This window comes from Micropterus salmoides, unplaced genomic scaffold (assembly GCF_014851395.1).
Source record: "Micropterus salmoides isolate LMB-PRFRI ecotype aquatic unplaced genomic scaffold, ASM1485139v1 Ms_hic_scaffold_20, whole genome shotgun sequence".
Taxonomy (NCBI): domain Eukaryota; kingdom Metazoa; phylum Chordata; class Actinopteri; order Centrarchiformes; family Centrarchidae; genus Micropterus; species Micropterus salmoides.
The window spans coordinates 29,537,415-29,552,995 of NW_024041151.1; the positions used below are offsets into that span (position 1 = coordinate 29,537,415).

Here is a 15,581-nt window from a genome sequence, read left to right on the forward strand (position 1 = left end):
ACCCTGATTGTACACTGCACTGTAACTTTTACTGTCCTGTTTTAATGTGTGTTTTTTTTTCAATTTCCCTATGTTGCTTTAAACTTTTTTATATTTCCCTGTTGCTTTTATGTTTTATGTAGAGCACTTTGAATTACCTTGTTGTTGAAATGTGCTATACAAATAAACTTGCCTTGCCTTATGTTGGGTCTGGCCCACTCTTTTCATGGCCTGCTCTGCTTGGGCCCAGTTTGCAGTGAGGGTAGACCACTCCGTCAAGACCTTTAAGATACTTTAAATTGAAGGTCCAGGGAACTATTCAGGGTGTCTACAATAGTTTAACAGACCATCCCCTTGTTCACACCCCCCTTCAAAGAATTGATTTTAAAATACTGCTGTTGGTGTATAAAGCACTATATGGTTTAGAACCAAAATACATTTCTGATATTTTATGAACAATCCAGACAACTCAGGTCCCCAGAGTCAAAACTAAACATGGTTCAATTTTTATGCACCATATATCTGGAACAAACTCCCAGAAAACAGCTGGTCTGCTGAAACTCAGATCTTTTAAATCAAGGCTAAAGATAGCTGCATTTTATTAAATCAAATTTGAGGCTTTTGGTTAATATCTCACGCTGTTTTTATTTTCTATTTAATTGCAATTAAAGGTATTTTTGTATTGCCCTATGTTGCTTTTGTTTTATGTAAAGCACTTTGAATTGCCTTGTTGTTGAAATGTTCAATTCAAATAAATTTGCCTTCTTGTACATGAAAGGCTCCGGCACTAGGATTTCTCTAGTGAGGAGAACATCTTACCTCTGCAGGGGCTCTAGATAGATATGGAAAACCAGTTAGAAAAGCTTCAACATATGCCCAGCTACATAGCTACAGCCACAAAATATAGTTTAACTACCTGTCTTGTTAACTAATCCTACCTCTAATCAAAAGTGTTGAGAATAGCCTATTTGTTAGCTACAGTAGGCCAGTAGGCGATTTGTTCATTTTTTTAACAAAATCACCTACTACTACTTAGTGTGGTCACCTAGCATCATCTTAAGTGCTGCTAGCAATGCATGATATCTCTATGAACAAACAGGAAATTGACTGCCTTTAATAATATACATATATAAACATATATATATATATATATATATACAGAGAGAGAGAGAATGGCAATTACAATATATATATATATATATACAGAGAGAGAGAGAATGGCAATTACAATATATATATATTATATATATTTTTTATTATTATTTAATTACGCAAAATAGACATTTCTTTTAACGCCGTAGCTGACCCTTCAACCGTTGCTGCTTTAAGTCCCTAATATTCCTCCAGATTGAGTGAATATTTTCAGGTAGTTTGAGTCAAGCAGCTTTCAGGTGTTCTGCAGCCAAGACACCATCAAACACAATGGTCGATCAGTTTGAAGAATGACTCAGACATTCAGCTGGGACTCACTCTCTCTCAATCTCTTGCGCAATCTCTCTCCACAGATAAAGACTAAGAACAAACATGCTGACAGTTTTTTGGGTGTAACCAGGGTTTGTTTTGGACTACATCACAATCTGTGATTAACAGGACTGTTGGCTCACTAACCAATCACAGTCCAGTCTGGCCCTTTAATGTCCTGGTTAAAGAAAATAATGGATGAAGTTAAACCAACTCCATTACTCTCTATAATAGGACATCTCATTATGATGTATCTCTCTGTCTGCTACCAACACAAACAAAGAAAAAAAATTGAAGAACATTTTTTAATTTTCTTTAGGCTAAAGTGAGAAGAAACCATTCAGTTCAGGTGTTAGGCATCAGTCTGTAAATCAGGCAGAAGGTCAGGCAGGCAGGTACAGGAAAAAAGGAAATAGGGCTGGTATATGGTCTGAAAGGGCTGATGAGGGAAAGTTGGAACAGGCGAGCAGGCGAATGAGAGTCAAATGACTGGGACAGGTGGAAAAGTCTGAGCGCATCTGGTGGACAGGTAGAGAATGGCAGTGATTGGGAAGTGGGGATGTGGCTGGAGGGAGGGACAGACACTCTGACAGTGTTGTTTGTAACTTCACTTTAGGACGACACATTTGATTGACAGGACTGTGCCTTACCAAATGCTTACAGGTCACTGGAACCATTTGGTAACCACTCCTACTTGCTAACTGGAGCTAACCTCTGTGGCTTGTTTACTTCTGCACGACAGCGTTCTGTGTGTGACGTTGTTTTATTCTTCTGCGCATGCGGGTCACTTTCAGGCCATGGACAGTTCACACTGGGGAGTCTGATATTGTCCACATTTAAACAATAATGTGAACTGTCAAACAAAAAAATCAGATCTGGGGGGAAAAATTAGCAAAATTTGAATTAAACATTAAGGCCTGCAGTGTGAACGACCGTAGCTAACGAAACCAACATTGACTCTTGTCAAACAGACTACTGTCTCAAATCAAAGACTTACAAAAGATAACAACTTCTGTCACCTTATCACCTGCTGCAGGTCTGTCCAGCCTGGAAGAAGGATGCCTTAACTGTTGCACTTTATGAGGTTTCTTCATTTTTTCACCATCAAAGGGTTTTCCTTGATCTGAATTGAGAGTCTAAGGGTACAGGGTGTCCTGTGATTTAAGGACTGTAAAGCCCTGTGAGAGACACCTCTGATTATAGGCTGTAAAAATAAAACTGACTTGACTTGTTATATTGGTACAGACAACTAAATGAGATGATTAACTCAGCAGCAGCTCAACAGGAAACGTCTTTTTTTCCTTGCAGAACTGTGAAATGTTTTAGAAATTCACAGCTGTTATAGGGCCTGAATCCCTGCTCCATCATTGTTTGCACCGTTTTTAACATCTCCTCAGGCTCTCTCTCTCTCTCTGACTCAGATGGAGTGGATGGATGGATCCAGTCTCGTCTCTCGTCTCTGTGTGCAGCTTAATTGATCCAACTGCCTTCGCTTGGCTGGCTGATTAATTGCGCTCTCAGCCTGTGTTTCAGGTTTGAGATGAGACTGAGGGAGAGGAGAGGGAGTGAGGGCGTTGTGATGAAGAAGAGTCTGACAACATAGTGCAACCAGAGAACAGAGAAAGTTGGTGCAGTAAATGGAGTTCAGGAACTCCATTATGAGTGTGATTACAGCTCTGTATGATAAAATGTCTCAGAATGGAATCAGCAGTGACAGGCAGCTCCTGTTTTTTTTTTTGTTTAACTTTGTGCAAAGTGTTGATGGCATTGGGAGAACGAGCAGTGTGACTCACAAATAATACATGATAAAAACAAGCCGATGAAAGTAGAATTTAAATGCATTTGCTCTTCTATCTAAAGTTGATTTCATGAGGACTTTTATAAAGAGGTTGATTCAGTGAACACTGACATCACTTTGTAGAGTGTTTGTCATTCAGCATTTTCACACATACAGTACACACATGTATGTAGGGGAGACCGGGGTCGGTGGTTATAACCAGCAGCAAATGAAAGATTACGCTCTCAGCTATAAATATGTTTCAATGTTTCAGTGTCTAAAATTAGGTGATTTGTGATTAAGGTTCAGGGTTTGTCGGCACAATGTTAAAATACCATAGTTAGAAAGAAATGAAGCAACAATTGAAACTATTTGAACATTTAATTCTAACAAGAACCAGAAAACATGAACAATTAATAGGATGTCTGTACATTTTTAAAACCCAACAAAATTTTAAAGCAATTCATCAGGAGGACTTACAGTACTTAGTAAGAATGTACTTGTGCCATTGACCACTCAGCATAAATAACTCACAATATAAACATTTGATTTGATAGCCTTTATTTTCCCTGAGGGACAATTTGTAAATGCTCCGTAATGGTATGCAAACATCAGTAACAAATAAATAAATAGAAGACAAACGGTCCATTAGTCCTGTATTAGATTATACGTGGAACAGCAACTAGTCCTACAGTCATTTAAACAGATGACAGAACAAATGATCTTAGATATTGGTTTGATTTGGCTGTCCTAGGGAAGTGTACCTCCTCCCTGATGACAGAAGTCAAAACTCTGCAACAAGAGGGTGTTGAGGGTCTGTCAGAATGGCCTAAATTAAATGTTTTTACTCTTTCAAAATGCCCCAACAAAATATACAGTTTTAAGTTTATGAACAAAAAAACACTTGTCATTAAAAAAGCAGTTTTCATTATTCAACATTTCTGTTGAAAAAGAATTAAATTTGAGTAAAACTATTTAAATGTGACACTAATAGGGCTGGGCGCTATATCGGTGTAAAGTAAATACCAATATAATTTCAAAATAGCTATGAAATTAGATAATACCGTTTATACCAATATAGTTTGATGTTGAGTTAATGTTTCCGTAAAGTCTTGCCAGCGTTTGCTCCTCTCTCTCTCTCCCTCACCGCGCAGCCCCACCCTGTCCCCCCCAGCCGTCTACTCACAAAGTCTCTGACAACATGGAGGGAGACACAGTGCTGACTTGTAAAAAGAAAAACACGGTTCATTCAGTGTTTCCCACACATACACTTTACTTTGTTGGGAAACACAAAATCAGAGAAACACAGTGATTACGTTACGAGTTTCGACACTGTGGATATTTTACAAGAGCGGACCAGCTAAAGTGACAGTGAACACACCAGTCAGATGTTATTCGTTAGCTACCACGTTGGTTTTGTTTTGATAGGCTACGTCATCAACATGCCTCCTCTACATGCAGCTCAGCTGCTTCTGTGAACGGAATCACCGGTGGAAATGTCCAGAAGACAAGTCCTGTTTCTTTCGGTGACTTTAAACAGCCTAGCCTACTACTGATGGAGAAAGTCACCGAAGTGGACATACAGGGAGAGAGAGACAGTAACTAAACTAAACAGGTTAGTCTGCAGACCAACCACCCGGAGGCTCAACTGGCAAATGTGAATGCAGTGCGCCGACGTGACGGCCCGCAGAAGAAAAGGATTGGGCAACACTGGCAAAGGCAAGGGAGCAGCGGCCGCCCGGCAACCCACAAAATGGAGGAATGTGGGAGATGCGGCAAGCCACAGCACTCAGAAAGCTTTGAAGGAGGTTACAGAAAAAGAGAAGCAGCCATATTTCCTGGGATTAATTAGCAAAGAGACTAATAGTCGGGATGACTGGACTGTAAACCTAGAAATATGTAAAAACCTGATCACCTTCAAAATAGACACGGATGCCGATGCCACAGTTATTGATCTAGGGACATTCAAAAAGATGAAACCTAAAATAAGACTGACACCGCCCGACACCCACTTCATAAGCCCAGGGGGGGACCTCCGCTGCATGGGGCTGTTCCAAGCCACCACCAAATATAAAGAGAAACAGTATTCCTTCACTGTGTATGTGATTAGGGGGAGAGGCAACTGCCTGCTGAGCCGCCCTGAGGCTGTAGACATGGGTCTAGTGAAGAGGGTGCACGAGATCAGTGGAGTTTTCGGATCAAGTGGGTTACTGAAAACCGAGCCAGTGAGAATAATACTACAGGATGACGCCCAGCCATACGCAGTGCATACAGCCAGACGGATACACCTGCCACTCGTTCCTCTGGTAAAGAAAGAACTGCAGCGCATGGTAAGTGAAGGCATCATAGAAAAGGTAACGCAGCCAACAGAATGGTGCGCTGCTATGGTGCCAGTACTCAAACCCAACAAAAAGGAGGTTCGTTGCTGCGCTGACCTCAGGAAGCTGAATCGAGCAGTGAAACGTGAAAAGTATGTCCTGCCCACTGCCGAGGAAATAATGCCTAGGCTGGCCGGGTCGAAGGTTTTTACCTCATTAGACGCAGCCAGTGGCTTCTATCAGATTCCTCTGCACGAGGACAGCAAAAGACTTACAACCTTTATCACCCCATTTGGGAGATACGTCTTTCGCCGTCTCCCATTCGGGATCACAAGCGCTCCAGAGATGTTCCAACGGAAGATGGCTGAAACCTTGGCAGGGCTTGAGGGGGTTGAGATCTACATGGATGACATCCTCATCCACGGAGACTGAGGAGATCCATGACCAGCGCTTGGCAAAGGCACTGAAGGTCATAGAGGCAGCAGGTCTTAAGTTGAACAAGCACAAATGTAAATTCAAACAGACACAAGTTCGCTTCCTTGGACATGTCATCGATGAGACAGGCGTCAGACCCGACCCAGACAAAAGTGACAGGGATAGAAAACTTTCCCCAGTCGCACAACGTTGTGGAACTCAGGAGGTTCTTAGGAATGGTGAATTATCTGGCTAGGTATGTCCCTGAGCTGTCCACCGTGGGTCAGCCGCTCTACGAACTGTTAAGAGGAAAAGTAGAGTGGTTGTGTGGGCCTGCACAGCACACAGCTTTCCAAAAGCTCAAAACCCTACTTGCCACCGCCCCGGTTCTAATCTTCTATGACGCTAACAAGCCTACTGTAGTGTCTGCAGACGCCAGCAGCTACGGGCTGGGGGGCGTCCTACTTCAGCAGCATGGAGACCAGTGGAAACCTGTGGCCTATGTGTCCAGACGTCTGAGTGATGCAGAGATCAGGTACGCACAAATAGAAAAAGAGTGTCTAGCCAGTGTATGGGCATGTGAAAGATTCGATAAATATCTGTTCGGACTCGACAACTTCAGAGTAATCACTGATCATAAACCGCTAGTGCCCCTCATGAACAGAAGGGACTTGGACAATGTTCCCATCAGGTGCCAGAGGTTATTGATGAGACTCATGCGTTTCAATGCCATAGCAGAATATGCATCAGGCAAAACGCTGGCAGTGGCTGATGCTCTCTCCAGGGGCCCAGAGCAGTACTGTGGAGATGGGGCTACTCAAGAAGACGTGGTAGCACATGTTGACGCCGTCATATATCAGGTGCCAGCCACTCCCCAGAAGATGGAAGAAATAAAACAAAGCACAGCTGATGATCCACAGCTTCAGACAGTTTTGAGCTTCATTAGCCTGAGTACACAGGTAAAGTACCTGAGCCAATCAGAGACTTCTACCAGGTGAGAGGAGAGCTATCCGAGCTAGACGGCTTAGTAGTCAGAGGGAACCGCATAGTCATTCCCACAGATATGAGAGAGACGATTTTAGAGAGAATCCATGACAGGCACCAGGGTCTAGTCAAGTGCAGAGAAAGAGCTAATCAAGCTGTTTGGTGGCCCAAATTGTCAGGTGATATCACTGTCAAAGTGCAGCACTGTACATACTGCATAGAAAAGAGAAACACGCAGAGGAAAGAGCCATTGATATCAAGTGAGCTCCCGTCAAGACCATGGCAGAAAGTTGCAATAGACCTTTGTGAGTTTAAAAAGCGAAATTATCTGGTAGTGTCAAAATTATCTGTTAGTGTCTGACTACTACGCACGATTCTACATCTTCCAACAACCACTAGCAGTCAGGTAGTTGATAGGCTGAAAGCTACTTTTGCACGTTATGGCATCCCAGAAGTGAGCAGAGATGAGGAAGTTTAGTAGGGAATTTGACTTTCTCCACGTTACGTCAAGCCCACATTATCCTCAGAGCAACGGGCATGCAGAGAGGGCTGTCCAGATCGCCAAAGGAATTCTTCGACAGGAAGACACCCTCCTTGCCCTCATGACATACAGAGCCACACCCTTCTCTTCTACAGGCTCCAGTCCAGCAGAGCTGTTGATGGGCAGGAGACTTAGGACTACCTTGACCATGCTGCATGACAATTTGAAACCCAGCTGGCCTGACATGGACGTATACCGGCAGGCTGACGCTGCAGCCAAGCAGAAGCAGGCATACTTCTACAACCACCAAAATGGAGTGAGGAGTCTACCACCGCTGAGCCCACGGGACACAGTGCTCACGAAGTTGAGTGGACACACACAATGGACTACACCAGCTGTTGTTCACAGCTCGAGCTCCACTCCCAGATTTTACATAGTGGAGACACCACAAGGTGAGTGTTACAGAAGGAACAGGCGTCACCTGCTGGCCACACCTGACGAGGTCACATCCATCGGTAAATGTTCTGAACAGGTACCTCCAGCTGAGTGTACGGACGATGGGGTGCCGACACGCCAGAGACTCTTACACAGGGGTTTAAAGTTACTCACTCTGGTAGAGTGAGTAACTTGTAGATGGACTTGTAGACAGACGAACTATGGACTGTGAGGCATTCTCTGTGCTGTTGGGGGTGGTGGGACAAGTGCATTGTTTTCAATAGCCTGAAGTGTATTCAGTTAAGTCGTAACATGTTTGACTTAAGCGCAGTTAAAACAGATGTCATATACCCATCAGGCTTAGGTTTAAAAGTTTCTTGTTTTATCTGAATTGAGAGCCAGTAATAGAAGGAAACATTCATTCTGTTTTGTAAAAGCTGGAACATGCTACAGAGCTAAGAGTTACGGGAGTTACTGAACCCTAAAGTTAAAGCTGGCTACAGCCACAGTTCATGGCTGCTATTGGGATATTATATTTGAGGGGGAGATGTAATGAATAGAAGTGTACTAGAATGTTCTGTCACTTTAAGAGTTAGAGGGCACGTCCTGATGACGTAGGGAACTGCGAGGCCTGTGTTGTTGTTAACCATGTTGAATCAGTAAAAGATACAAAGAAGACTAACTCCTGGAGTCGGCTCATTATTCATACTTTATGTCAAGGTAGATTAGGCATCAACAGACATTACATGGACAATAGAAATAACAACGTTTTTCTCGAGGAGTAAACCTCAGAAAGTGGTTCAGCAGCATTAGCCAGTGAACAGCAGATAGACAGGTGTGGTTTCAGGTATGGGTGTGAGGTGTGTAGCCTAATATGTTTAATAATGTTAGCTGCGGTTAGCTTGAGATGTCACATAATTATCAACCATGAAGTTTAAAAACATGAGCCCACAGTGGTTCTCGAACTATACTACACCAAAAAGGTACATTCATGATTCATTTTTTTTTTTCTGATGGGTGCTTACACCCTCCTGTGCTTGCAAGGTAGTTGGAGGAGGGCACATAGTAACGTTATAGAGGATAAAGAGGCAGCTCTGACTGTGGCACGAAGGGAAATAACCACTAAACCTAGGCTGAGGGATTTTTTACTTTCCAGTTGCAGCAGGCAGACGTTTTTGCTAAGACGTTAGCTAAAACCTTATAAGCTGATACTACATCTAATGTTGTGTTTTCAGCTTGTTGTGGAGTCCCTCTTCCCCCTTATGACAAAACTTTAATGCCCTCTTATTTAAACTTTAATAAACAAAATTTCTATAGATGGGAGGGACCCACTCAAATCCAGATGTTCTTTCTTTTTTCACAGCGCTTCTGAACGGCGATGTCAGCGTGGCAATCAACTGTGCTAAACGCGTCGTGAGGGATCCCAACGGCATCGGAGCCTGGTAAGATCTGATCATCAGCTCCTTCTAAAAGCAGATTAAGGACAGGACTATACTACACCAAAAAGGTACATTCATGATTGTGTCAGCAAAAATGTTTTTTATCTTCTAGATTTTCTATTTTTTTTTTCTGATGGGTGGTCTTACACCCTCCTGTGCTTGCAAGGTAGTTGGAGGAGGGCACATAGTAACGTTATAGAGGATAAAGAGGCAGCTCTGACTGTGGCACGAAGGGAAATAACCACTAAACCTAGGCTGAGGGATTTTTTACTTGGGTGAGCTCAAGACTTTCTCAGCACCCCTGATTCCCAGCCTGCTTCCTGACCTGCTTACCTAACATTCCCTGTTCACCTGTTTCCACTCTCTCATCAGCCCTGCAGTACTTAACCAGTACTTTTCCAGTTACTCCTTGCCAGATCATCCTATGTTAGTTGTTGTGTGTTTCTATCACACCTAGTCTAAATGTGGAACAAGTTACAGGATCTGACTGCAGACTCCCTAGGCACAGCACGTGCTGTTCAGCGATTTATTTAAACCACATCAAGGGCAAACGCCTACACAGTACTGATAAGACAGGCAGGGCTCACAACCAAACAAATCTAAAGTCCAAAGACAGGCACAGTCCAAGGGAAACACTGGGAAACAACAAACTAGGAGGACATGAACCGAATGACACTGACAATATGGCACTACACAAAGGTAAGGCCGGGGTGGCTGTGGCTCAGGAGGTAGAGCAGGTTGGCCGTTAATCAGAAGGTGGTTCAATCCCGACCCCCCCAGGCTGGATGTTGAAGTGTCCTTGGGCAAAATACTTAACCTCCGAATTGCCCCTGTTGGCTGTTCCGCCAGGGTATGAATGTGTTTGAATGGTGGATGTAGTGTAAAAGTGGTTTGAGTGGTCGAAAAGACTAGAAAGGCGCTATACAAATCCGGAGCATTTACATTTAAGGTGAGAATTAAGGTAAAACAGGAAACACAGGACAAACATAATCAAATACAGAGGACATGCAAACATACACACTGGAAGTAAAATACACCAAAACAAGATGAAGGGGAACGAATTAATAAATGCCAAAAGGATAAACACAGTACAGAGAACTGGAAAACACAGACAGGAAACGGAAGTTCACAAAGACCCATGAAGAAAGGTTTAACAAGATAAAAGTGGAAAGAATAACACATAGGCCTAACGCCAAAACCATGACAGCATATGGTCTTGGTTGCCTGTTTCTGTCTGCCTTCCCTGCGTGTTTTGGACCTTATTGCCTGACCATTAGAATTTAGATTCTTGCCTGCTCTTTGTCATACTTGTTTGCTTCACACTATTGCACTGATTAACAGTTGTTAACATGCAAGAAACACAGTAAAGACATCACCAAGATCTCCTTTTTCCACTTAAAGCAACATAGCTAAAATGAGGTATTTTATGTTTCTAGATCTTAATTCAGGCCTTTGTTTCATCTAGATTCGTTCACTGTTAACAATTATAGTCTGGCCTACAGCTTACAGAAAAGTTGATCATATCTCACCAATTTTAGCTTCCCTTCAGTGGCTCCCTATCAATGTTAGATCAGACTTTAAGGTGCTTCAGATGACTTATAAAACTGTAAATGGGCTCGCCCCTTCATACCTGTCTGACTTCCTTAAACCTTATGTCCCATCCTATGCTCTCTCAGAATACTGGCCTCCTGTCTGAGACCCAGAGTTATAGAGAAGTCAGCTGGCTGCAGGGCCTTTTTCTATCGTGCCCCCTTCCTCTGGAATAACCTACCTCCCTGTTGACATCAAACAGCATGACTCTGTTGAGGTCTTTAAATCTCAGCTGCAAGCTAATCTATTCGCTTTAACTTTAAATAATTACTTACTTGCCATATTTCAGGCCTCGTACCTGTTCTTACTGTACTTCCAGCGGGTCTGTCTTAATGAATCTCATTAACATAGTAATATGGTATATATATATAGTCCATGTCTGTCCTGCCAACTGCAAATTTCTTTGATATTTACTGAATTTCTGACCCCCCCTCCCTGTATCTGTGGTGGAGAGGAGGTGGTGAAGCTCTAGTCTTACATGGTTGGCGAAACCTGAAGTGGCTCACCTGTCCTTCTGGATTCTTTCTCCAGTTTTACAATATAATCTTTTTTCATGATAATTGTATATATGGCTTTCTGTTGTGAGTCTAATCAGTACACACAACATCTACTTCTTGTCTGTCCATCCTGGGAGAGGGATCCCTCCTCGTCATTTTTTCCCCATTAAAGGGCTTTTTGGATGGAATAGTAATGGTAGTTTTGGCATGAGGCCCAAAGTTCAAGTTTATTTTCTTTTTTTTACGACAACATGCACATTTTTAAAAACAGCTAGATTATTATATTTTACTATATTGTTATATAAACTTTTATGTCCTCACGCCTCAAAAAGATGAAAACAACTGGACTTGCCCTTTGACCCTCTGGGCCAAAGTTTCCCCATTCAAATCAAAGGGAAAGAGGGTGTTGCATGCTGTACCGATTAGAAAGCCCCTTTAGGCAAGGTTTGATTTGTGATTTCAGGCTTTATAATTAAAACTGGCTGTGGCAACAAAGGCAGTGGAGACTGCTAGCTAGTAAACATAGATGTGAACAAACTTTGAACAGACTTTTGACAGGCCTCAAAGACAATGTCTTTTGGTGAGAAACACTGAAAGTAAACAGAACTTTGTTTGTTTCTAAGAAAACTCAACAGAACACCACACGTCAGCTTTTTAATCTAGGTTGGACACCAAAAGCAACTTGTCATGGCTGCCACATGAGTGTTTAATTTTCCGTCAGCATTTGTTTGTTTTTAATGCCCTTTAATCGCTGCAGATGATTTTGAGCCAAAACTCCACCTGGACTTCCCTTGTCCTTTAGATCAGTCTGTATTATCACACTGATAACACAACTCTGCCTGAAAACAAACATATCAAAGTTCAAACACAAAAACCTGGATTCATACTCCACCTCTTTCAACAGCTTTGTTGAAACTGGACAACATTCAAAGTAAAAAAAAGTTACAGAGAATCAAAGCAGCCGCCGCAGTTTCACCTGAGTTTCTTGACTATAAAAGGACATTTAGCAGCATCTGTGGAAACATTTGGTCTAGCAGAGAGCCCATTATGAGGTGTCTAGTGTTCCTGCTCTTGGTGGCTTTGGCCAGCGCTAGAGTCTATCAGCGCTGTGAGTGGGCTCGAGTGCTGAAGAGTCATGGGATGGACGGCTACCGGGGCATTAGCCTAGCCAACTGTGAGTACCAGCCTGTCGGTCTGCACTGTATCTGAAGTAGAAAAGACTACTCATTTACATGCATTTTCATGCCTTAGCAGCAATGCAACATAACATCAGTCTTAAGGACCATACCAGCTGTTTCACTACATTTGCATAGCATGGCATACCAAAGCATGCATTGTAACCATACAAATGTCAATACATTTTTTTTACACCTTTAAAACAAGCCAGAAATATCCATTAATTTTGGTACAATATGGAAATGAATTAGCTGTTAGGGAAATTGCATCAGATCTTCCTCATCCTAATTAAGTCATCCTCACGGTGGTAGGCTTGGGAGTTTTTTTGTATTTCGAATGAGAGAGGAGGAGTCAAACAGTTTAGTGACCAAATGAGTTGTGGAAAACAAATTAAGTTAATTTTTGATACGTTTGTTAAAAGTAAACATCGGAGAATTTTTTTGTTAACTTTCAATCAATAAACTGAATTGAAAGATCTCCACAAGTGCTTTTTCCTTTATTGGTGAGTCACAAACCTCCAAAAAGATGACAGTAAGAAGTAGAAAATGTGTAAGGAGTTAAACAAGTCATGAAACTAAAGAATCTAAAGAAGCAAACAGAGGAAAAGAGAGGCTGCACATCCAGCCGATCACACCAACTACATCTGAAGCATCCGCAGCTGCAGCTGGAGGCTCCGTGAGCAAAATCAGCTAATCGCTGCCACAAAAGCGTTTAACTGATAAGATGGAACGCAGCGATCGATCCATGACAAGGTGTGAATAGCAAATAAAAATGTAAGAGTAGTCTTAAATGATCTTTGATCTTTCAGGTGGTCTATATGTGGGTCTGTTCTGTTTCCTCTGCAGGGGTTTGTCTGTCCAAGTGGGAGTCAGGCTACAACACCGCAGCCACCAACCACAACACTGATGGATCCACTGACTACGGCATCTTCCAGATCAACAGCCGCTGGTGGTGTAACAATGGCCGCACCCAGTCTGCGAATGGATGCAACATCAATTGCAGTGGTCAGTGATGAACCACCACACCCAAAACTATAACGACACAGGGACATGCTCTTCTTTAGGGCTGCATGATATTGGAAAAAGTTAATTTGACTTGCTTGATATCGCACTACTCTGTGATGTGACTATTGCGCAAGAGCACATTGCGATGATGATGCTCCGGCGATATATTGTTCAGCCCTATTCCTCTTATTTCATTACTTCCCATGTTGTCGTGCAAGTTCAATCCTGTTGTTAAATCTGCAATACACAACAGTATTTCTAAACTTAGCAGTGAATTAAATGACTAATATGTGCATGTCTCTGGTATTTTTAAATCCATGAAGAATTCTCACCAACTCTGCAGCTCCTTTTTTTCAGCTTCTTTTCATTAGTAGTTTTGGTTTTACTGCACATGCACTGTATGGTTAAGTCTCCCAGCTCTCATCCACTTTCCAGTTGCAGCAGGCAGACGTTTTTGCTAAGACGTTAGCTAAGACCTTATAAGCTGATACTACATCTAATGTTGTGGAGTCCCTCTTCCCCCTTATGACAAAACTTTAATGCCCTCTTATTTAAACTTTAATAAACAAAATTTCTATAGATGGGAGGGACCCACTCAAATCCAGATGTTCTTTCTTTTTTCACAGCGCTTCTGAACGGCGATGTCAGCGTGGCAATCAACTGTGCCAAACGTGTCGTGAGGGATCCCAACGGCATCGGAGCCTGGTAAGATCTGATCATGTGACTCAGATGCAGAATGTGATGTGTTCACTATAGAAATTGTGGAGAGATGACGTAAGTCCTTCTGTCTGGTTTCAGGGTGGCCTGGCGCGATCACTGCAGGAACCGCGACCTGAGCTCCTATGTAGCAGGATGTGGTGTTTAATCACACAGGATGCTGTCATCAACATAATCAAATCCTCCCTTCAGCTGCAGTGGATTGAAACATTTCTACTGTTGTCTGATCTGAGTCACTGAACCTACAGATTATTTTTTTCAAATCAAGTGAATTCAAATCTTTACTAATGATCCAAGAGAAATGTGGTGATTTCAACTTGTATCTGTTGCTACTCATTTGCTCCTTCTAAAAGCAGATTAAAATGTTGATTTCCACTAACCAGTTGTTCAATTAACATGAATATTAACACAATGAAAAGGTATTTAGGTTCATTTTGGCCCAGAGCAAGGGCAAGTCCAACTGTATTCATCTTTTTGAGGCACGAGGACATAAAAGTTTAAACTGATCTGTGCATGTTGCAGTAAAAAAGAAAATAAACTCAAACATTGGTCCTCATGCCACGACCACTACTACTACTCATGGAGAATTGTCGCATTCACCAATTAGTTACGAGTCTCCCTTGAACTCCACTGCATCATGTTCATCATCAACCAGCAACAATAAAAAAACAGCTGTGTGTGCATCTTGTAGTCCTTTCTGTATCCTCCACACACAATGCACAGAACTCTAATACACAAGCTGATCACTCACATGTCATACATATTATGATTATGATTCACAAACACACACAGACACACATGTTCTGCTTTAATTAATATTTGTACATTAGGATGAAATGACTTTGTGTATGTGAAAGGAGTCGCTCATAGTGACAAACGCATAAATATTTATGCTCTGCACTTCCTCTGAGCTTTAGGATACATTTTAGCTTCTTTAAGCTCATTGTTTTGGTTTGTTTTGCCGGCAATTTTAGTGTTTTGGTTTACTCTCACCACTCTCATCGCATGAGTTGATACAGCGATAAAAACCCTGTACACGACCTGCTCAGCAGCCAACAGCAAACAGACAAAGTAAAAGACTAGTAGGGGCCTGTAACACGAAGCAAGGTCAACATACACAGCATGTCTTTGACTTGGTAAGTCAGCCCAGGGTTTCCCAATCCAGCCATGAGCGCGTTCACATAAAAAAGGTGAACCAAACTATATGCTCATAATATTCAGCCTCACATAAGAAAAATTAAACAAATTTATTTTAACGGCTGCGACAGGTACAGAGATGTGAAACAGACTTGGGAGCAAATAATTAACA

The 15,581-nt window shown here is 42.2% G+C and overlaps 2 protein-coding genes across 5 annotated transcripts in view; both read left to right on the forward strand.

Moving 5' to 3' along the window:
* Positions 1-11,339, forward strand: part of LOC119914056 (uncharacterized protein K02A2.6-like) — a 28,192-nt gene extending 16,853 nt beyond the window's left edge. For 3 of the 4 annotated variants that reach the window (XR_005446720.1, XR_005446721.1, XR_005446717.1), the window contains one exon: positions 9,213-11,339. Coding sequence is in view for 1 of the 4 variants with exons in the window: in XM_038733040.1 (XP_038588968.1) it covers positions 4,879-5,967 (1,089 nt within the window). In the remaining 3 variants the exon portion in view is untranslated. Of the gene's footprint in view, positions 1-56; positions 7,867-9,212 lie in introns of those variants that run through there. The other variant, XM_038733040.1, reaches the window with a different exon arrangement.
* Positions 11,340-12,382: 1,043 nt separating this feature from the next.
* On the forward strand, positions 12,383-14,955 carry LOC119914057 (lysozyme C-like). The gene is made up of 4 exons (XM_038733041.1): positions 12,383-12,549; positions 13,397-13,555; positions 14,182-14,260; positions 14,354-14,955. The coding sequence occupies exons 1-4, from the start codon at positions 12,423-12,425 to the stop codon at positions 14,418-14,420; spliced, it is 432 nt and encodes a 143-aa protein (XP_038588969.1). The 5' UTR covers positions 12,383-12,422; the 3' UTR covers positions 14,421-14,955.
* The last annotated feature ends 626 nt before the right edge of the window (positions 14,956-15,581 follow it).